The 24,135-nt window shown below is 46.1% G+C and overlaps 1 protein-coding gene across 1 annotated transcript; it reads left to right on the top strand.

Moving 5' to 3' along the window:
* The first annotated feature begins 553 nt into the window (after positions 1-553).
* On the top strand, positions 554-23,876 carry lamb4 (laminin, beta 4). Its single transcript, XM_041038191.1, has 36 exons — positions 554-715; positions 962-1,048; positions 4,086-4,154; positions 4,338-4,513; positions 6,358-6,493; positions 6,670-6,743; positions 6,925-7,113; positions 7,241-7,304; positions 7,465-7,679; positions 8,185-8,305; positions 9,203-9,391; positions 9,685-9,840; positions 9,992-10,095; positions 10,973-11,052; positions 12,100-12,277; positions 12,367-12,498; positions 12,603-12,791; positions 13,111-13,223; positions 13,842-13,953; positions 14,085-14,265; positions 14,835-14,978; positions 15,185-15,416; positions 16,840-16,997; positions 17,114-17,338; positions 18,039-18,256; positions 18,347-18,443; positions 18,812-19,181; positions 19,365-19,525; positions 19,901-20,103; positions 20,686-20,880; positions 21,195-21,339; positions 22,011-22,218; positions 22,384-22,519; positions 22,602-22,760; positions 22,905-23,058; positions 23,197-23,876. The coding sequence occupies exons 3-36, from the start codon at positions 4,136-4,138 to the stop codon at positions 23,334-23,336; spliced, it is 5,373 nt and encodes a 1,790-aa protein (XP_040894125.1). The 5' UTR covers positions 554-715; positions 962-1,048; positions 4,086-4,135; the 3' UTR covers positions 23,337-23,876.
* Positions 23,877-24,135: the final 259 nt, after the last annotated feature.

Below are 24,135 nucleotides of genomic sequence, written 5' to 3'. Positions count from 1 at the left end.
CCTGATGTCTTCTGCTGGATGTTGGCCGTCCATTACATTTTTCACCAGCTGTTGGAAGAGAACACCTGTGTCTTCATACACGGCCTCATGTCATAGAGGAGACTGGGATGAATGCGTAGGTCTACTTCCTGGCTCTCTGTGAAGATGACCGATTCCTCTGCTGCTTAGCAAAATATACCAAAAAAATCTGGCTTTTTTTTTTGCTGATTTCTCTGATACCAACTGTGAACAAACAGCAGGGGGCGCTGGACCTAAACAGACTGAAGTTTCCTCCACTTCCATTTATTATCATTGATTTTTTCAAAAATATGTCCTAATCACCAAAGCCTTTGGTGGTGCAGATGGTACAAAGACCACTGTGTTCAGGACAACCGATTTAGTAGAGATACAGATAGGACTGAGGTATACTGGATGTCTTCTTGTCAAGTTACCATCTGTATTTCCAGAGAGACATGGGACCAAACCAGTATATTTAGCACACCCAAATACCGTTGAGACATGAGATGTGAGCGCTTTTTGGACACCTGGACAACATTTCGACATCTTCCAACTTCCAGCCCCCGTTCGTTCCTATGAAGTCCGCCTTTGGAGTCGAAGCAGCACGGTGGAGCCGTGGGGTCAACTCGACATGATGCCACAAGCCTCTGTGTGACCTCCTGAGCGTTTCCTTCTGCTTTCATGACATTCTGGCTCCATTCCTATGGGTTAGGGTTAGGTGAGCTTTTATTGCACTTTGATGGATTCTGGCTTTCTGCACAGTTCCAGGCTGAGATGGATGGGCAGCACTGTTGGGCCCCCTCTTCTCCCAGGCCTGGTGAGAGGGACGCAGCACCTAAAAGTATCCTGAAGTGCGTTTAAAGCACATGACTGAAAATGTAAGACTCTAACCACTGTGATAACAGCCTGAACACACGTTCCCTCTCTCTCTCTCTCTCTCTCTCTCTCTCTCTGTCATTGACAGGTCCAGCCTCAGGGAACGTTTGTCTCAGTAAGGTGTGCTGTTACCTGCCCACGTATGTTCATACTTTGGGTGCAGCAGCAGAAGAAGGTAAGTTCACGTTCACTCATTTAAAGATGTTACGTGATTTTTCTGAATCACTGATCGATGTTGCTGGTTGCTGGAGTCGAACTGGATGATTGATGCTTTTCCACCGAACGTTACAGTGGAGAGACAGTTAAAACAGTAACTCAATGTAGAAATCCATAACTTTGTAAGAAATATCATCTGATAAACTGGTTTAAACTGTTTTTTTTATTAGTTTTTCCCCATTATGCCGTAGAGGTGTTGTAGGTAGGTAAGGATCTGAGGGCAGCTGATGAACGGATGTCTGAGAAATCACACACAGGCTGTGTATCTGTACATTTTATATATATATAATTTCAAATGGATTTTCTGCTGCATACAAACTGAACTCATCATCTTAAAATGAATGTCCAGTCCAAAAACATGAAAACCGCATACATGTGAATGTTGTGAAAGCTTTGTTTTTTTTTCTCAGAATAAAACACCAAAGAAAAAAGGAAGGAAAGATTCTTTGAACTGTGATATTTGATATATTTTACAGTTTGGATGGTTGAGACTGTTGCTGCTTTGAAATGATATTATATCGTTCAGGATTTATAGATTATATTTTATTATTTATATATTAGATCAATCTGTTTAATTAAAAATTGCCATTTAAAGTTTAGAAAATCGTGTAATAGCAGCATCGTTGTAAACATGTTCCAGGGTTCATGGCTGAACACTGAGATGGGATTTTTATATGTGCAAAGTGAAACATGGTGTTGACATGCAACGTTTTATTTGACATGTTTGGCGCAGCTGAATGAAGCCTCCCTCATCACAGACCTTCTTCTTTCACTTCATTACTGACAGACAGAAAACTGTAGTCAGGAGATTTAACTCCGAGCAAAAAGGGGAACGAAATGCAGCGAAAAGGAGTCAAATAACATTTTTATGTGTTGTGGATTTCAAGTGAACTGTCATTTACATTTTACATTACAAAACCCTCAAATTTCTCTCTCAGTTTATGTCTCACGTTGCAGCTGCTCGTTACACACTGAAAAAACAACTGGATGAATTTCTTTCCGCTTGGGGCCTTTGTCTGGGTGATTTCTGTGCCTTCACACTGTAAAACTATCCAGCTGACAAAAAGCAATACCTGGAAATCTAATCTACGATGATGGACACTGAGGAAGCTGCTGCAATCCTCAGCTTTCCAAAGACACCTGATGAAGTTCCACTGGAGTTAGATGAAGGTGTTTTGCTTTAATTTCAGTAAATTTGACAGAAACATTCATCCACAAAATATTCAAATCATTACAAGTCCAGATCTTCAACAAGTCACAGCAGTCACTTGTTTCACTTTATGGTTAAATTTTAGAGGAGATGTGTTCAGGGTGACTCCGAGATGAGTCTACAAACAGTAATGTTGCTGTTTTTAGGAGGAAAATGGTGAGACAACAACAGTCATTTTACAAGTGGACATAATGGACTACTTATCATTTTCAGCATACTTTAATCCAAGCAATAATCTCTGCACATACCTGATAGATTCCATCAGATTCGTTCTGCATAGATTAATTTTTCTTCAAAACCCTGCACCTGTGGAATATTTAAATCCCTTTTATAATTAAAAAAAATTTCTAACTCTGCCGCCCCCTAGTGGCTGGATCAGGAAAATACACTAATACAGAGGTTTACCAACAGCAGTAATATATATATATGTGTGCGCGTGTGTGTGCGCGTGTGTGTATACATACATCAAATATATATATATATATATATATATAAGAAAATGAAGTTTTTGCTTCATTAAGAGTTTGAAAAAAGTTCATTTTGTGTTGTTTCTTAATTGCACTTTAATTTCATTGTAGAGGTGGAACTGTTGTTTGCAGTTGTTGCCTTCGTGGGTGTAATTAAATTGCATTCTCCTACATCCAGATTTAGTATTAAGTGGGGATTATTTAGTGAAGGCCCTGCTGACTGTGGTTGTAGCCCGGCTAGCAGTGGTTGTAGCCCGGTTAGCTGTGGTTGTAGCCCGGCTAGCAGTGGTTGTAGCCCGGTTAGCTGTGGTTGTAGCCCGGTTAGCTGTGGTTGTAGCCCGGCTAGCAGTGGTTGTAGCCCGGTTAGCTGTGGTTGTAGCCCGGCTAGCAGTGGTTGTAGCCCGGTTAGCTGTGGTTGTAGCCCGGCTAGCAGTGGTTGTAGCCCGGTTAGCTGTGGTTGTAGCCCGGTTAGCAGTGGTTGTAGCCTGGTTAGCTGTTGTTGTAGCCCGGCTAGCTGTGGTTGTAGCCCGGTTAGCTGTGGTAATAAAAGAAAGATTTCACTCTTCTCACTGTTTACAGAGCTGTATTTTGTAAAACTCCTCACCTTAAATACAAATGTCAGCAGGTGAGATGATGAGATCGAAGTTAAAAGACTTTTTTAACTTTCAAACAAAACAGAGTAGGTTGTTTACCATGAAGCTGCTGAGTCATTTACTTTAACCAACATTTCATTTAGACTTGTTTCTGCAGATTTTTCCTGCCTGTGCATGTTTCCTCTGGTTAAGACGTTTAACAACACGAACGTGGCAAAGTTTTGAAAAGATGTTTTTCCATTGCTGAGTGTCAGAACAGTTTGCTCTCAGAGTTTATGTCGTAACACTGAACTTCAGTAAATCCCCACAATTACAGCTGAGGCCCAAACATTCCTGGTAAAGTTCATCAGTCCCTCCAGGGTTCACAGTTTTCTGCTGCATGAACTGATTCACCTGCTCAGCGTCAGCAGGGCGGAGGAACAGCGAGATCCAGATTAAACCAGATTCGCTTCTAATCGGATTATTGATCCTGAGGTTCAGGATGCTGATGATGATTAAAAACTTATGTTTTCTCATGTAATGTTGGCTTAGCTGTTTGCTTTTAGCTACATGCTAACAATGTTGATAAAGATTCAGTTTCAGACAAGAGGTTTGTCTGCAGATTAAAGTGGTTTCATATGTCAGCTTCAGCGATCAGGCTCCTGTCCTGTGGTAGTAGTCCCAATAACCTCATTTTGTCTGAATAATCTTTAATAAATTATATATAATTCATGTTTTTTCTTACAGAATCCACCAGGGAACAGAATTTATCACATTGAACCAGACATCAGTACAACATGATCTTCATCTTCATCAGTGAGTTCAGCTCGATCATCATCAGATCATGGTCTCATTTATCTCATCTAACAGTGAATTCACAGCATCTGTTGCTCTGAATTGAAGCTTTCTGATGTTTCCACTGAAACTTTCAGACTCAGATGCTGAATTACGTCACACACGTTTCTCACACGTCATCTCTGAGCATCTCTGTCTCTGTAGTTCTTCTTCCAGCAGCTCAGCTTCAAGACCCTCGGGATCTTCAAGACCAGTGCTCTGGCAGATCCTGTAACCCTCAGCTGGGAGACCTGATGGTGGGTCGAGCTGCTCAGCTCTCTGCCTCGTCAACGTGCGGTCTGGATGAACCACAGAAGTACTGCATCATCGGATACCTTGAGGTCGGGGGGGGGGTGGTGTCAGGGTCACACCTGTAACTGTTAAATTTAACAAACTCTCTCCTTTATAAAATAATGCTGACTTTTATTTCTCACTGATATAAACCTGAAGAGTTTCCTCTGCAGCTGCTCGACATCTATCAATACATACACTGTGTGTGTGTGAACATACATACCCACATGAACACATGCTCACACACCTTCACTTCTTGTGCGTATTGTACATTTAATTGTAAACAGATAAAATTGCCATTAATCTACACTCAATAATCCTCAATGTCTCAGTGAATGTTTTTATAAATGTAAATGCAAATTTATTTATTTATTTATTTAAGAATTATAATCAGAAACTTTGATTGACGGCAGCAGGAAAGCAGGAATTACTCACACTCAGTAAAGAAGAAGTAAAAACTATTATAAATAGATAATAATCACACAGAGTAACGATGGGATCTGGATTGTCCTGAAGCTGTGTCTCGATGAAACACATAATGCCACACTCATCCAGTCCCTTCCTCACTGCGGCCACTGACCCGTCCGTCCAACATATTATCCAACAACCTCACATGATGAAGATAACAGCAGAGAGATACGGCTCGTTCCGCTCCTCCTCCTCCAATCTCTGAGATCTGGACACAGCTCTTCCCCTGCAGAGACGTCTGACAGTGTCGCTGCTTCACGCAAACACTTTCAGATACATGAGACTGAACCGTTGCTGCCCGGTCACATTTCTGGGGACGAAAAAACTTTGGCACTATAGGAAACTTCTTACATGTGACCTGGACGTGACCAACATCAGGTCCATGGTAGGAGGCCGTAGCAAATACACTTAAGAAAGTCTTAAACATGGAATTTAGCTTATCTCCTTCAGTAATATCACTGGAAGACTATTTGAAGCTCTAGTTCAACTCTGTATATTGAGTTCATTTTGCTGCACTTGGCCTAAATTTAGGACTGGATGTGCACACAGCTACTCCTCTGCATCCTCCACATTTCTCAGCAGCAATGACTAAAAACTCCACATCTACATTATCTCAATAAAGCAACAACTTGTTTGGCTTCTCAGTTTGGCAGAACAACCAACTCTGGAAACGCTCAGAGCTTCAGAGATGGTTCGATCACCCTAAGCCCCTCTACAGAGAGGTCCTGGGCCATGGTGGACTCCAGTTCTACACGTCGGGACCTGCAGCATCTGGAGAGTCTGAATATTTTGTACATTTTGGTTAAATTTCCCAAAAACATGTCGCTGCTGGTTATTGAGTGTAGACGGATGCAAAATGTTAGTTTCATCCTTTTGTAAGGAAATCGTGTGCGACTGTGAAGACTGAAGCCAGAGTGCAGAAACCAGCACAGTGAACGTGGGTGCGAGTAAACTGCAGCTGAACTCTGACGTGTTTCTGGCTCCCGCTCTGACTTTCATACTGAAACATGTTCTGATCTGTCACTTTATTATCCGACTCTCTGCTCTCTCTCCACCCTGAGGATCATTTCCACTTCTCCTCATTCCTGCATTTTTCCTGTCGAGCAGCTCACATCTCTTTGTTCTGTAGGATTTTTATTCCCACACAAATTTTCCTCACACCTTTAATCTGTTTCTCTGTGTTCAGCTACGTGTCAGTCTCATCTTCATTCTTCAGATTTATTGCAGTGTTTTGAGGCTTGAGATAATCAATCAGCTCGTATTGATTCAGCGTCAGACGATCATTCAGACCTCTGCACTGATTAATGATCAAAGTGAACGGATTGAAATGAGTCAGGGAGTGTGAGGCTTCACGTTATGATCAGTAACCGACTGTAAACGATGAAGCTCTGACAGCGATGATGTTGAGTACGTCTTCATCCACCAGGAGGAGCAGAAATGTTTCACGTGCGACTCTCGTCTGCCGCACCATGACCACAGCAACCCGAACAGCCACCGCGTTGAGAACATCATCGCGACCTTTAACCCCGAGAGAAAAATGAAGTGGTGGCAGTCGGAGAACGGTGAGTTTAAAACATTAGGGTGCAGTACATCATGTGACCAGAAAACTGACTGTCCAATCAGAGTGGGTGACCCACCTGCACTGAACGTATGAATCATTATAGTAATTAGTGATAAGATATAATCAATACGTTTATTAACTCACCTGTGTAACTCTGCCCTGTCGCATCATCTGCAGGAGTTCATCAGGTCAGCATCCAGTTAGATTTGGAGACGGTGTTCCAGTTCAGTCACCTGGTTCTCACCTTCAAGGTAACGCTCAGGTGTTCAGGTGAACAGTGTGAATGCTTTGATCAGCACACTGATAATGAGGCATGAGACAGAAAAACAATTATATTTTAAAAAGTTACTCTACACGGTTGATGGTTGTTGAACATGTGAACTTACCAAAAAGAGATTTCCTGTGATGTCACTTCCTGTTGTTGCTCTGCAGAGTTTCCGTCCAGCGGCCATGTTGGTGGAGCGCTCAAAGGATTTTGGACGAACTTGGAAAGTTTTCCGTTACTTTGCAGAAGATTGTTCGCTTCATTTCCCTTCTGTGCCCAGTGGACCGGCCAGAAGCATCGATGACGTCGTCTGTGATGGCAGATACTCCGGCTCAGAGCCGTCCACTGATGGACAGGTGACACACCTGTATATACATCTGAAGACACTTTGAAATGCTTTGAAACACGGTTACAGTCTTTGTTCTTCTGTGTTCAGAAATCTGAGTTATATTCAGAGGACGTTTTCTTCTGTTTGTCCACTAGGTGGTGCTGAAAGCGCTGGACCCCATCTTTGAAATACAAAACCCATATGCACCAAACATCCATGGTGAGGTGTCATATCAGAGATTCCTGTTGTCTGATTGGCTGTTGGCGATCTGTTAAAGTCCAAGTAGCATCTTAACCTGTTAAACATGTTTATATGTAAGGAACAAGGGAAAACATGTTAAACATGTTAAACAAATGTGTGTTTTAACCTTCGTCCTCAGATCTGATCACTCTGACTAACATTCGAGTGAACTTCACTCGTCTCTTCACGCTCGGCGACACTCTGCTGAGTCGAAGACGCAGAAACCCTCTGGACAAATATTACTACGCTCTTTACAACATGGTGGTCCAAGGGAGCTGCTTCTGTAACGGACACGCCAGCTGGTGTATGCCTGTGGACGGAGGACGAGGGGACATCTTCACCCAGACTGGCATGGTACGCGCCAGGACTGGTATTGATCACTGCTGTAATGGTTCTGATCAGTTGGACTGATACTGATGAGTCATTTTCAGAAAATTCCAGGTGATTTTTAGTTGATTTAATTAGACAGTGAATAGTTTGTGGAACATTGACACATGATTTATCACCATGTTCGTCTGCAGAGGTTCAGTGGTTCTTTCCTGGGTTTAACCTTAGACTTAAATTTCACAGTGAGTCTGAGACATGTGAAACCTGTAAGGTACTGATATTCAGACCCCTTCACAAGGATACCACATAGAAATGTATGGTGAAAGTAATACTACAGTAAGAATCATGTGGCAGTAGGTGTTTTACAATCAGAGATCTGGACTCTGCAGCTCTGGAGGCAGAAAGAGTGAGACGAGAAAGAACAAAACTACGAGACAGACAGGAAGCTGCGTTAGTAACAAGCACCAAACTGTGACTGAGCAAACTGACCGAATCACACCTGAGCTTTCAGGTGATGTTTTCTGCTTTTCAGGTTCACGGTCGTTGTGTTTGTCATCACAACACGGCTGGAGAGAACTGTGAGAGATGTCAGGACTTTCACCACGACTCCCCCTGGAGGCCTGGAGGAGAAGGCACAGCTGACATCTGCAGAAGTAAATGATTTCAGTCTTTTCTGTTTTCATTTGATAGAAGAAGAGAATCAGGCAGCATCATGTTTCTGCCTGAGGTTCATCAGAAGAAGAAATAAGATGTCATTTGTTGTACGAATTCAATTTATTTTTTCAATTCAATTCAATTTTATTTATACAGCTCCTTCCATAATCAAAATTGCCCCTAGCACAGCTGGGAGTGGAGGACAGGAGGAGAAGGACATGTAGCATATAGAACATGATACAAACAGGAAGTGGACGATGTTAGAGGGACAGCATTCAGATCCCAGAACAGTGAGTGGATCCTGTGCTCAGCAGGTTACAGCTGTGATAGGAGACAGAGCACAGGAGCAAACAGCTGTTTCATCACAGTCTGCAGAGAATATGGATCCGACATGGATCTGAAGCAGAGTGGGACATTAAACACAGTCATGTGTTAGAGACGGATCATTGTAGTTAGTACAGGAGTAATATGATCTCTGTTGCTAATTCCAGTCAGTACTCTGGCTGCAGCATTTTGGATCAGCTGGAGGCTTTTTACAGAGTTAACTGGACATCCTGATAACAGGGAATTACAGTCGTCCAGCCTGGAAGTAAATCCTGATCAAAAATAACTCCAAGGTTCCTCACAGTCGTACTGGAGGCTAAATTAATGCCATCCAGAGGAACTACATGATCAGATAAACTGTTTCTGAGGTGTTTAGGACCAAACACAATAACCTCGGTTTTGTCTGAATTCAGAAGCAGAAAGTTCCAGGTCATCCAGGCCTTTATGTCTGAAGTATGGTTGAACTGTTCTGTTTCCTCTGGCTTCATAGATAAATATAGCTGGGCATCTGCATAGCAATGGACATTTATTCCATGCTTCCTGATAATATCAGTGAACGGTTTCTCTCTCAGGGTGCAACTGTCACGGTCACTCGGACTCATGTCACTTTGACGCGGCTCGTTTCGAAGCGACAGGCGGCGTGAGCGGTGGCGTGTGCGACAACTGCCGCCATGACAGGACGGGGCCTCAGTGCGAAAAGTGTCGACCTTTTCTGTATCAGGATCCAGAGAGAGCGATGGACGACCCGCGTGCCTGCATATGTACGTTCATGTCTGACTGCACACGTTTTACTTGTTTTTAAAGTTCGAATTTTGAAATCCACGTCAAATAAGATCAACATCTGAGAAACATGTCCATAACTGTTGTTGTTGTGTTCTTGGACACAGTGTTTTTCTTGTAGTCTTAGCTGTCCACACTGGTGTCATTTTCAAAGTTTTAAAGAGCAGATGTGACTTTTTAATTTAGTACCTACCCCTGTCCTGGAGTCTGCTGCCGGTCATCTCATTAGACCGCAGCCATGGTCGTATGTGAGTGACGTTTTCTTGTGTTTCAGCCTGTGACTGCGACCCACTTGGCTCTCAAGGTGCCGGCCTTTGTGACGCTCTGAGTGGTCGATGTCTCTGCAAAGAGAATGTGGAGGGTCGACGCTGCGATCGCTGCAAACACGGCTTCTTCAATCTGAGACAGGACAACCCAGCCGGCTGTCAGGGTGACACGTTAACTTTATTTCAGAGTTTTAAACACAAACATGAACAAACCACAGAGAAGACTGAGGCTCATGGAAACATTCAAGCAGGTTTGTTCATCACGCCGTATGACCGTCTGATGGTTTCGGTGTGTGTGTGTGTTGTATATTTCAGAGTGCAGGTGTCATGTCTTGGGAAGCATTGGGTCATGTGATCAGCTGACAGGAAGCTGTGAATGTGACCGTTTGGCAAGCGGGCCGCTGTGTGATCGATGTCTGGTAGGTTTTTAGCGACCTCACACGATCCTCTCAGGCTTTGTGTATTTGAACATAATCATTACATCTGAATGGATGGTTCAGCTCTTCTATGAACCCTTTGGAGTGACGTGGTTTTCTGCATCAACCAGTCGTAAACTGTGACCTGATCTGGCTCAGGTCATCCAATCACAGGTGGACAGCTCTGAATGCACCCAAGATGCACTGAGGCTCCATTTTGAAGCAGTCTGGACCTAATATGGCCATGTTCTGGAACACAAATATGTCCTTGGCCATGTTGAGTGGCCGCCTATTCAGCTGATGTCCGCTGTGACACAGGAAATACATACTGTACGTACACTGTGCGAGGCGGGGCGAGGCGGGGCGGCGGCGACCCTCTCACTGCTGTAATACGAAACATAAGAAAGGGACACATGTCAGACCTACGGGTTCTTTTCAACCGTTATTCCACCTTTGTTCAACAAGATTCAGCCGACAGCTCTGCAGGCTGTAGTAGCTATCGAAAGTAATATAGAAGTGTCTGTACAGAAATCCCAAGGTTTGTACAGCTGCCTGGACCGGGAAACGTTTAAACTAAAAGAACGGAGCTTGATATTTTGCATAAGCATGTCTGTTAATGAGACTGTTAGCATGTCTGTTAGCATGTCTGTTGGCAAGTCTGTTAGCAAGTCTGTTAGCATGTCTTTTGGCATGTCTGTTGGCAAGTCTGTTAGCATTTCATCCAAAATCTCCTCAGAAAATATACCTTTTCTATAAATGGGAAAGATAAACTCTCAGTTAAACTGACTGACTTTTCTGTATTGTCTCATCTGAGTTAAACAACGCTACGAGTGAAACTATTTTAATAATTGTTTGTCTTTAAATTCTGTGTCTTGTTCAGCCAGGTTTCTGGGGTTTGGGAAACTCTGCGTTCAGATGCTCACCGTGCGACTGTGACATCGGAGGAGCTCGCAGCACCACGTATGTTTCCTCGGATTCATTCTGTTTTTACAGTATTTGCAGTCTCAGTCTGTTTTCATGCAACACGTCTGCTGCTAAAACAGCCCTGACCCATCGAGGCATGGACTCCACTAGACCCCTGAAGTTAGTAAGCTGAGGCGGGGCCTCCATGGATCAGACTTGTTAGTCCAGCGCATCCCACAGATGCTCGATTGGATTGAGATCTGGGGAATTCGGAGGCCGAGTCAACACCTCGAACTCGTTGTGCTCCTCAGACTGTTCTTGAACCAGCTTTGCTTTGTGGCAAAGCTGCAGCATTATCCTGCTGAACAAGGCCACGGCCATCAGGGAATACCGTTTCCATGACAGGGCGTACATGATCTGCAACAGTGGTTTGGTAGGTGGTACATGTCACTGTAACATCCACATGGATCCATGGACCCAGGGTTTCCCAGTAGAACATTGCCCAAAGCATCACACTGCCTCCGCCGGCTTGCCTTCTTCCCATAGAGCATCCTGGTGCTGTGTGTTCCCCACTGGTCTGTCACTGGTTCTCCACTGTTCCTTCTCTGAACCACCTCTGATAGATGCTGACCTCTGGTCCTTGTCAAACTCGCTCAGATCCTAACACTCGTCCATTTTTCTTGCTTCTAACATCAACTTTGAAAATGTTCACCTGCTGCTTCATTCCAGGTCCTGCCACTCTCGTCTGCCCTCTAGTAACCTTACCCGCCCACTCGCACACCTGCTCCCATTTCCCCATAAGCTCTGTTGCACATACTGTGTAACAGCCGTCTTTCCCCAGTCATCGGTGTTTTGTACCACCCAGTCCTTGTGTTCCAGGCTTTGCTCCTGTTTCTGGACTCTCTGATCCTGACCATGGCCTGCTCCTGGGATCACTGGCTTGTTCCCCACCTGTTTTGTTTGCTCGGACTTGTTACCCGAACCAGAACCATCGGGCATCGTCACCTCAGACACGTCAAACAACTGAAACTGATTTCTGATCCGTTATTTAGTTGAATCCATCAGAGGTGAATCAGTCGTACTAACTTCTTTCTGACTCCTCAGGTGTTCTCCAGAGGACGGACAGTGTCACTGTTTACCAAACATGATTGGTCGGCGATGCTCTGACCCCTCCCCTGGGTACTTCCTACCTCTACTGGACTACTTCCTCTACGAGGCGGAGGTTGCTGCCCTGCTGCTCGGAGGAAGCTCTCCTACTAATACTCCATCATCATCTTCTCTGGTGTGTGACACTGAACATGTGACAGTCAAATACTCTACACTAACAGTATTAACGTGTCATTTACATGTCGTATTTGTGTGCACTCACAGTTGAATCCAGTGGTTTTACCACAGTGTGAGCAGTACTTCAGAGAGCAGGGTTTCGACTTTAAATTCACTAATGGACGAGTTGTACTGGTTCGGAGGACTCGTAGACATGCCCGCCGGAGGAGACAGGGACAGGTGAGACGTCACACTTGGTTTTGACCAGTGCGGGGGCTCCACCCTGACCTTTCAGGCAGTCAGGTGCTGAGTTTATTGACTCGTGTTTTCTTTGAGTCCTGCAGGAGACCAGCATCCCTCTGGCCCCAGGCCACGCCCTACAGATCATTCCTCGTCAGAGGACACCTGATCAGCCGATTACCTGGACTGGCCTAGGATTGGTCAGAGTGTTGGAGGGGGCGGGTCTTCGGTTCACCGTGGACAACTTGCTGTCATCAATGGATTACCAGCTGGTGATTCGCTACGAGCCGGAGGTGAGGAGAACCATCAGGGTCCTCATGTTGTAGTTCACACCTTTACCCAGTTCTGAATTCTAACTCAGGCTGGAGCAGCTTTTCTTTAAAGTATAAACTGTTAGAAAAGAACATGAAAACATTAAATTTAAACTCTTCTGACAGATATTTAAACTGAAAACCAGAATTTAAACAGTTTCAGGACAGATATCAAATCAGCAGAACATGTTAGTGAGTGTTATAAATCGAATATTAATGATTTTTAAAAATAAAATTGGCATCAAAATGTAAAACTAACTTATTTTGTCTTTAACATCAGTGTTGTTTTATTTGCCTGCAGTCTCCGTCTGATTGGCTGGCTTCAGTCAGAATCATCATGCTGTCACCAGGTGATGGCCGCTGCAGCAGCGACCCAACAGGAAGTAAAACTTTGATTCTTCCTGGAAACTCCAGGTGAGACAACATCTGTTTACCTGCATAAAAATCCCATGGCTGTTCAGGTGTGACACAAATACACTGAAAGAGTTCAGACCTGAGGCCTGCACCACGACGCAGGTCCAACAGATCCAGGATGTCTTTACATCGTCTGTCTTCCCTGAGCCGAACATCGTTCGTCCTGGATCCACCTGGACCATGAAGCAGGTTCTCACCTGGTTCAGTTCACTTTGGGTTTACCTGCTCTGAGCTCGGTCATGTGACAGAGGCTGAGAGTTAATTACAGGCAACATGAATAAAGTCCTGAATATGATGTGAGAGAAAATGGTGACACCTGCAGGTAGACTCAGGTACAGCTCATCCAGGGGTGAGATTCAACCAGGAGAGATGGAAACAACATCATCACATGATCAGAACAGAAAAGAAAGAGTTGAAATAAGTGACAGCTGATAAAGTGAGACGGAGGATTCACTGTCAGTTTCTCACTGAATCAGGAACCAATGACTGTGAACAGGTGAAGCAGGTAAAACTGACTGAGGCTGACTCGACTGAGTTTTATGGTTGTTTACTGGGTTTGTCTTTTGTGGGTTGTTGTTTGTTTGTGTTTACAGCTGTCCTTTGTTTGTCTGTCTCCAGAGGAGGTGTGCTGGACGCTGCAGTGTGTCTGAATGCAGGAGGCCGGTACTTTGTGGACGTCGTCTTTACCAAACAGCCCGGATCGGATGGGTCACACATCTTGATCGACTCGGTGAGGAGAGTCCCCGCACTCATTCTAACTGATTGTTCACTTAACTCCTCCCTCGGTAGCGATGGTCCAATCACAGCTCAGCAGCAGGTCATGAGCTGCTGCATCTATATATTTACTCCTTATGCTTTTAGATGGGTCTGATTCCCAGCGTCGAGTCTGTCCAGAATTTCTGCTCTGAGAGTGACCTCCAGTCTTTCCAACGCTTTCGCTGCATCGGATTGGCTGCTGAGCTCGACCCACAGGAGCCAGTACCACCGGCCTGCGAGGGGCTCATCAGGAGCATGTCGGCCCGAATCCACAACGGAGCTGTTCGTGAGTAGCTCCACAGCAGAGCCCTTTGTTTGTCATTCAGCACACACCGAGTCACACCAGCAGTTTCTGTCTCTGAAAGTTAGACTATCATCATCATCATCATCAAGCTCATGCAGTCGTTCCTGCTGAGAGCTACGGGACCACATGGATCCACAGAGCTGTGCCCGTCAGGCTGGATCCTGCTCCGGCATCACAGAGTCTGAACCACATGATGTTTTTCACTGTGTTGGTTTTCAGGTGTGTTTGGCTCTGACTCAGGTTAGCACAGGAGTGTTATACTGAGGCTTGGAGCTTATGATTGTTTCCCCTCTGAGAGAATTATAATTATTATAATTATTATCATTATGAACATTGAACTCATCCAGTGTCATGACTTCACCTGCACGAACACCTGACACCTGACACCTGTACGGTCCCGGAGCTCGGTTCTCTGTGCTGAACAGGACGGGCTGTGGTGAACTGGACACCAAACAGCAACTTCAACAACTTTTGTTGAGTCACTTTAATTTTTCCTTTTGTTTCAGTCTAACCGTATGTCCCTGTTCTCACCTGTTCTCACCTGTCCTCAGTTTGCAGGTGTAATGCTGTCGGCTCCATCGGACCGTCCTGCAGTAAACTGGGCGGCCTCTGTGAGTGTAAACCCAACGTGATTGGTCGTTGCTGTGACACCTGCGCACCCATGACATTTGGCTTCGGACCCGACGGCTGCAAATGTAAGAAACTCACATTCAGTCTAAAAACATTTTGTAAAAGAAGCAACAACGAAGCACCTGACACCTGACACCTGTACGGTCCCGGAGCAGATTGAGAAAATCCTACAGAATGAACCCGTCTGAAGCTTCTTTCAGTTTTAGGACAGAATCATGAAAATCAGTCCCTGATGGATTTTGCTGTTTTGCTGCTCTGCTGTTATTTGCAGTGTGTGCGTGCGACCGTCGGGGTTCGGTGTCGGAGCTGTGCGATCAGGTCACAGGTCGGTGTGCGTGTCGTTCAGAGGTGACGGGGCGACGCTGTGACCGCTGCCGCACGGGACTCTGGGGTTTCCCGCTCTGTCGAGCCTGTGAATGTCAGGGACTGTCAGACGTGTGCGACGAGCAGACTGGAGAATGTGTGAACTGCAGAGAGCACGCCACCGGACCGCACTGCGACAGGTGCTGTCAATAAACAACACACACCACTTTATTACGAACATCTGTGCAGCTGCTTATTCATGCAATGATCCAATCAGCCGGGACAGAGATCTGAGGCTGCAGTGGACACAGACTCACCAGAACTGGACAGACGAAGACCGAACAACGTGTCTGTCCCTTTGTCTTCTCTGATCAAACTTATGTTATTTGGCCAAACTGTGATCAGTTATAGCAGTTATCTCTGATTGGCTGTGTGATTGGCGGTTACATGTTGCATCATTTCCTGTTGCTAGCAAGTGGTGGCGGTGTGTTGTTGTTCTGTCTTCTCTCAGTCTTTCTCTTCAGTGGCTAATTATTACGGTGGCCCAGAAAGGCCACGCAAACGCAAGACTCACAACGGAAGTTAAGTCACAACCTACCATCTGAGTACGAAGTGGAAGACGAGGAGCAGGAAGTGAAACCTTCTTCACAAACTCACAATCATTGCTGTCATTAAGTGATTGTCACAAATGAACAATGCTAATAATTATCTTTCTATTTTAATATTGATGAACTCTGCCGTCTGACTTTGGATGCTATGAAGCTAACTTCAGTATAAGTATCTGAGGAAGGTTTCACTTCCTGCTCCTCCTCTTCCACTTCGTACTCAGATGGTAGGTTGTGACTTAACTTCCGTTGTGAGGCTTTTGTGTTTGTGTTGCGACGTTTGCGTTTGCGTGGCCTTTCTGTGCCACCGTAAATCAGCCACTGTTCTTTCACCACTTACAGCTCTCTCTTTTTTTAGTGAGTTTCTCACAAAAAATACATTTGTGTTCTCACGTGTTACTTTAGCTTATCAGCTCGCAATGGCTTCTCTCTCTCTCTCTCCTGCTCAGTTACTCCTCTGCCTCCTTTAATGATAATGGTAAATGTTGAAATGAAATGCTGCATGTCCTCCTCCTCCTCTCCTCCATTCCCAGCTGTCCTGTCTTCCTCCTCTTCCTCCTCTTCCTCCTTTCACCCCGCCCGGCCATCAGCAGGAGGGTTCTGGTTCTGGTTCCTGTTCAGAGGGGAAACATTGGGTCTCTGTTGATAATATTATAAAGAAACATGAAGTATAAATATGGAAAGTGCTTTGAGAGAACTTCTGTTATGATTCAGCTCTATATAAATAAAACTCAATTCAATTCAACTGAATTATATATACAAAAGTCTGACTTTTGCCTCCCACTGACCTGAACTGTGGCAGGTTACATGTGATTTACCTGGGTCTGACCAAACTGTGACGTCTCCTACGGTTCTGAGGTTTTACTGTAACTGTGACTTTGGATGAAAGCATCTGTCAGAGGAGCGAATGTTACGAACGCTGAGCCGCACAATGAGCAGAACTCTTCATACAGTCTGCGATGTTAAAGGCATTAGTACATGTTCTGCTTCTCATGACATATCTGTGTTACTGATGCAGGTGTGTGGAGGGTTACTACGGTGACCCAGTGTCCAAACAGCCCTGTCAGCCCTGCTTGTGTCCAGACGTCCAGAACAGTGGACGATTCTTTGCCACTTCCTGCCACCGCAACCCACAATCCCTCAGCCTGACTTGCAACTGCAGGGAGGGGCACACAGGTAGGAGCTGGTGTCTGTGTTTTGTTTGTAGACAGGTGTCACACAGGTTTACTACGGGTTTAAACACGTGAACACAGCGAATGTGTCTCAGCAGTGACTGAAAATCACTCTCTCAGGTCCACACTGCGACAGATGCAGCCCCGGTTTCTATGGCGACCTGACTTTGCCAGGCTCCGGCTGCGAGAAATGTTCGTGCAACAACAACATTGACCCCGGCGACCGTGATGCCTGTGATGGCCTGACGGGCGAGTGTCTGCGCTGCCTGCACAACACCATGGGACCGAACTGCCAGAGCTGTAGACCTGGTTACTACGGCAACGCCCTGGTCCAAGACTGCAAAGGTACAAATGAGAGAACAGAACGATAGCAGCAACGCCAGTAACTCCACCATGTCCACCATGTCCACCATGTCTCAAATCATGTCCATCCATCCTTTTTCTGCCATTTACCCAGAGGCTGAGGTGGCAGCAGGTAAAGAAAAGCAGTCCAGGTGCCCTCCCCCTCAGCTACACCTCTAAGATGTTCTCAGGTCTGATTGGATGTATAGTCTTCAGCCCCGCCTCCCTCCCCTGACTTCTGCACTAACCTCAGCACCACATCGAGGTTCTTGAGCAAAGATATTTCAGAAAAATGAAAAACACAAATGAAAACATTTATAAAAGTGGAAGCACCACGGCGGGGACACGCCTCTGTGTGACTGTAGCTGATGTAGAGGTTATGGATTTCTGTAGTGATGATGTTTGGGAAGGTTAGAGTCTGGCTGCTCCGTTCATGAAACCTATCCACCAAACGGTTCTTACGACATCACATTAACATATAAAAAATACGTGTATATGGTCATAGTGACCTTGCCCTGTGACCTTTGACCTCCAGACTCCTTTCAGGTCTGTCTTAAATCACAGTCAACATTTGTACAAAGTTTGACAGAGACGCCTCAGAGCTTTGGGCCATGGCTCAGAGACGAGGGTTTGAAAGTTGGACTGTTTCTTTAAACCTCCACGTTCATAGGAATTATTTCATGTTAAATATTGTGTTTCCCAGAATGCTCCTGTGACAGGCGGGGGACGGAGGTGACTAAGTGTCCTCTGGGAAGTCCCTGTTTCTGCAATCCGAGGATGGGACAGTGTCCCTGCAGGAGGGGCGTAGTGGGAGTCCTCTGCGATGAGTGTGAAGACGGATACTGGAACCTGGATGGACCGTCGGGATGCCAGCCCTGCGGCTGTGACCCCGTGAACGCTTTCTCCAACGTCTGCAACAAGGTCAGACCTCGGCCCACGCGCCTGAAGCTGTTGTTACACTGGGACATAAAGCAGAGACGGACAGTAACACCATGGCTGTGATGTGTTCAGGTGACGGGACAGTGTCCGTGTCGTCCTGAGTTTGGAGGGAGACAGTGTGATGAATGTGGAGAAAATCACTTTGGGAATGCAGACCTGCAGTGTATCTGTGAGTGCTAACACACACACACACACACACACACACACACACACACATACACCTACACACGCACACACACACACACCTACACACACACACACACACACACACACACACCTACACACACCTACACACACACACACACCTACACACACACACACACACACACACACACACACACACCTACACACACCTACACACACACACACACCTACACGCACACACACACACACACACACACACACACACACACACACACACACCTACACACACCTACACACACACACACACCTACACGCACACACACACACACACACACACACACACACACACTTCATTCTCCTCTCTGTTTTGAATTCATCACATCATCTTCTCAGCGTGTGACTGTAACTTGGAGGGAACCGAGCGTCCGTCATGTGACGCTGAAACCGGTGAGTGCATCTGTCGACCTGGCGTCACCGGTATCTTCTGTGACGAGTGCGCCGCCGGCTACAGCTCGGCGTTCCCGGCCTGCGAGGAGTGCCACCCCTGCGCCGCCCTCTGGGCCGAAAACGTCACCGATGTCCAGCGAGCCGCCCAGAGGATGAGAACCTTCGTCCCTCGCCGCACCGATGACCCGCGGTCTGGAAACGGTCGCCACCGGCAACAGATGCTGGAGATGCACTCCAAGCTGGACAGCCTCACCAACCTGACAGGACTCTCCCAGCAGAAGGTGGAGAAGGTGGAGAAACTGTGTGTGAAGATTGAGTAAGTGCGGTTTCCTGTTCTAACACGTTTGTACGTGTGTTTTTCTTCTTCTGGTGTTGAATATAAACCAACAGAGTTCGTCCTGTTGGTTTTTTTTAAACCAGTAAACTTGGTTTTTAACGACTCAGCAGATCTGAGCTCCTTCTGTCTCTGAAATGTTAACGTCAGCGTTTCCTCTCACAGGAAGCTGAAAGGTGCCATCGACCCGAACGTGATCGTGATCGATCCGTCTCCTCTCCTCAACACTGAAATCCACAACATTCGTCTGGAGTTCAAGAAGCTGCTGAACATCATGAAGAAGAAACTGATCAGGGACGCAGAGGACGAAGAAGGAGACGTGGAAGGTACAGAGAAGTGTGTGTTACCGTGTGTCCTGATACAGGATGTGTACTGAGATCAGGTGAGCCAGACCACATCAGACCACATCAGACCACATCATGGTCTGGTCTAAGGAACATCTGTACAGGTTGTTTACTGCTGATGTTGTTTACTGTTGACACTGTTTACTGCTCATGTTAGCCCATTAGCCATGTTAGCCCAATCTGTCTGACTGCAGCTTCATATCCAGAGGCCGAGTTTATCACTGAAGAGTCCGAACTGATTCTGATCGTACGGCAGCTTTTCTTTTTCTCAGTTAAAGGTTTAGTTGTTAAAAAGCTTTTGTATCTGTGCTGATCCACAAAGATCCAGCTGTTCAGTCTGTTTCCCATCTGTTGCAGAGCTGCTCGATCGGATCCGGAAGCTTCATAAAGATTTCATGTCAGACGAGAAGAGGGTGCGAAACGCCAGCGAAGCGTTAGAGGACTCCATGGACACGAGGAGTGAGGTCAAACACAAACTGAGCACGTGCAGCAACAGAGGAGACCTGGCTCTGCTGGAGAAGCGGGTCCGAGAGCTCAGTGTGCTCTACCTCCGCCGAAAGGTGAGTTTATCTCTGCGGTCACATGACCTCAGAAGGATGCGTCACTCTGACGTCTCGAGAGGCGGCAGCTTCCAAACGTCCTGTTTTTGTTTTATTGGTCAGATTTTGTTCTGACGTTTTTCTGTAAATATTGTGACTTTGACACGGTGAAGGAGAGTTGACTCCGACGCCGCGTCCTCTATGAACGAGACGTTTGTAGAAGTGTTGGCAGGATTCCTCAGAGCGCAGACAGTCAGGTGTTAGGAACGTTTTATTTATTTATAAGTTTTTATTTGCAAAACTTTCCACTAAAAAAAAGTTACTTTTATTTTTGTGACATCATCACAATATGGCGTCTGCGTGCCAGCAGGGTAAGCTCAGGTTTCATCTTTGAACCAATCAGAGGGCTGTGGGTGAAGCAGCGTATAAGTAAAGCTCAGGTGACAGTCATTCATCACGCCTGTCTGCATGGCTGTTCAGCAGCGCGTCGTGCTCTGACGCAGCATGTCGTGGTCTGACGCGGCACGTCGTGCTCTGACGCGGCATGTCGCGGTCTGACGCGGCGCGCCGTGCTCTGACGCGGCGTGTTGTGCTCTGACGCAGGTCTGTGGAGGACCAGGACCTGAGGACTGTTCAGGATGCGGTGCAGCTCCGTGCGGTCGGGGTCTGGAGGGCGGGACATGTGCTCCTGACTGTGATGGAGCATTTCCTGTCAGTCAGAAAGCTTCAGAAACAGCAGAGGGAGCGAAGGACCAACTCATCAGGCTCAGCTCCAGACTGGAGGACTCCAAGAACAAGGCAGGTTTACACTGGGATGACTGGGGGAACTGGTGTTGGTACTGGTCCAGAACACTACAAGTATCTTCAAAAAGACGGTCCAGAAAAATCAGCTTTTAATTTTAGGGAATGTTTTAGGGACAACCAAACTGATGCACATCCAGTTTATTAGGTACAGCCAGCTCAATCAGAGGCAGTCTGATCCTTCAGTCCTGTAAAACCCTAACCCTCCAGGATGATCCAGTGGCTACAACTCTACACAACTCTACACAACTCTATCCAAACAATGACACACTTTACTGCTTAACTAAACCTAACTGTTTATTCTGGGTCAGCTCAGCGACGCCAAGCAGGCAGCTCAGGACATCAAAGACCGGGCCAAAGACCTGCAGGACCGGATCAGTGACAAACTGGACTCCTTCATGAGAGAGAAGAACAGAACCAGGGAGCTCATCCAGCGAATCAGAGCCTACCTGATGGGTGAGTGTTCAGGTGATACTGTAGGAGCCCCCTCACCTGCAGGACGTGATCGTCCATGTTTGTCTGGTTTGCTGTGTTAGCATCGTTATCCATTCAGCTTCATTCATAAATCATCAGAACACACGTTGACTCAAAGCTCTTTACAGCATGAACAGTTCCATCATGAGCAGCAGTGACAGAGGAAATTCATGTTATTATTATTATTAATAATATCATTTCTTTTTTATTAATTGATTGGTGCTGCTCACGCTGCGGCTGTAATGATTAAAGGTCCAGCAGCATCTGGTTGTGTTTGAACACCTCACTGCTCCTGTTCCGTGCGAAGGGAGGAGAAGCTACGGTGGCCTTCAGGTAACATAAAGACACGAAACATCCTCTGTAGAGTCTGTGTTTGGTTTGTCCATTGCAGGCTACTGTAGAAACGTGGCGTGCAACATGGTGAGCTCTGTGGGAGAGGACCCGCTCCCCGTGCACGTCTGAAGGGCTCAGTGATTCTTAGTTTCAGGTCGGGTTCTGTTGGGTCGGGTCTCGACTTCACGCTGTGAAGAGCCTTAAGTTAACGTATGTTGGTGATTTATAAATAAAGTGTGGTCAGATTTCCTCACAGGTGTGAGACGCTCCTGTCACGTACAACTGAAGCATCGTTACTCATCTCGTTTCTCGCCTGACAGATGAGATGGTTCCTCCAGAAGACATCGAGAAAACAGCCCGAGCTGTTCTGAGCATCCAGCTGCCGCGATCGCCCGCTCAGATCCAATCAATGATCAGTGACATCAGAGATCTGCTGTCCAATGCCACACTCCTCCAGGGTGACCTGAACAGCCTGCAGGAGCAGGCCCGAACTGCCCGGGACCTTCTGCAGAAAGCTCAGGAACTCAAGTCCGTGAGACTTTCATTAAATAAAACTTGAACTGAAACTCGGAACTTTCCTAAAAATACCAAACATTTCAAGATTCAACTTTAACTGAAGTACAGAAATTTAGCTTTTGCCTTGTGACTTATTGATCTGATGTCGGGACAAATCTTTGTGTTTCTTCTGTTTAGGGACAAGACAAAGGACATCAATACGACAGAGATCAGCAGAGACATTTATAAAGCAGAGGAAGCTCAGAACAAAGCCAACAACAACCTGGAGACGGCCAGCGGAGACAGAGACATGATCAAAGACCGGATCCGAGACGTAAACACAGAGAGCGTCTCCAATATCTGTCGCTCAGGTTCAGTCGCTGCTGACAACTGAAGATTTTTCTGTTCTGTTTCAGATCAAAGACAAACTGGGAGACGCCGAGACGAAGCTGACGGCCCATCGACCCGAACATCTGCAGAGGGACATTGAAGCTCTGAAGAAGAAAAGTGAACAGAACAGAGAGATGGCCCGAGAGGCGCAGGAGGCGGCTCGAAACGCCACAGACGCAAAAACCGTAAGTTTTAAATGAAGCGACTGAGCAGAAGAGAAAAGCTGCACCTGTCAGGTGTCACCGTGGTTACCGCAGACACCTGACAACCTCAGCTCAGGGAGTTTTAGATGCAGCGCCGCAGTGTTGAGCCAGACGTGTCTCTAACAGGAGCTGGACGACGTGATGGAGCGGTTCAAGGTTTTAAAGCAGAGGAACGCGAATCAGACGGATCAGGGTGAAGCCGGAGAACGACTGAAGAACATCACGAAGGAGGCGGAGAACCTGAGGAGACAGGTGGAGGACAGACTCAGACAGATACAAGGTACCTTCACTGGTCATGGCTGCAGTTAGAGGAGCAGCAGTGATACTTCAGCATCAGTAGAACTGTGTTAGCAGAATGTGCAGTGGAACAGTATCTACCTGTGTTTCTGTGTGTATATGGTGTGTATCTTGTCGTCAGGTCTGGAGGAGAAGATCCAGCAGCTGATCAGAAGTAAAGAGGAGAAATCGGCTGAAGTCTCCAGGTTGTTGGAAACGGTCGATTCGCTTCGACAGGAAATCTCCAGACGAGCCGAGGGATACGCCAGCTGTACCTCATAAAGCTCCTCGAAGTCCTCAGTACGAAACACGAATCTGAGGAGATTTGCTTGTTTTTTTTATTCATGTGGATTTTTCCAAGTTCCAAGAATATTTGACATTTATCCAGTAAAACATCTTCTGATGTGTAGAAATACAGGAGAGAACAGTGTTTCATGCCTCGTGTTATTTCTTCTTCTTTCAGAATGAAAACATTGAAAATGCATATTCAGGTGTTTGTTTACTACCTGTCGTCTCTTTGCATCTGAGGAGCTCAGTGATATAAAAAGCTTCATTTTTCTTTCTCTTTTCTCTTGTTCCCTGAAAAATCAGAAATGTTCCAGGTTTTTCTTCCATGTTCTGAAGAGTTTGTTCATTTGTCCCCAGCAGCTGAAGTTCTGTCTCTGTCCAGCAGAGGGCGCCCCCCCTCACTCCTGACACTCCACACAGTATCAGAGGGAAGTGACCTGTAAACTCACTTTGATCAGATTCAAGAATCAGAAAGAACCAATCAGAGCTTTGATCACTGATCAGTTAGGAGCTGATAACTCTGTGTGTGTGTGTGTGTGTGTGTGTGTGTGTGTGTGTGTGTGTGTGTGTGTGTGTGTGTGTGTGTACGTAGGTGTGTGTGTGTGTGTGTAGGTGTGTGTGTGTGTGTGTAGGTGTGTGTGTTCATGCTGTTTCCATTCACTTGTTAATGTTTGTCCTCAGACAGATGATGTTGTCTCTGATTGGCTGACAGCTCGTCTCTGCAGGTCTCCACGCGTTCACAGTTATTACCCACAACACACACACACACACACACTGAGACTGCAGATGTTCA

Source organism: Toxotes jaculatrix, chromosome 5 (assembly GCF_017976425.1).
Source record: "Toxotes jaculatrix isolate fToxJac2 chromosome 5, fToxJac2.pri, whole genome shotgun sequence".
In the NCBI taxonomy this organism is placed as follows: domain Eukaryota; kingdom Metazoa; phylum Chordata; class Actinopteri; family Toxotidae; genus Toxotes; species Toxotes jaculatrix.
The sequence above is the reverse complement of the archived record's forward strand: the minus strand, read 5'-3'. Positions and strand labels throughout refer to the sequence as shown.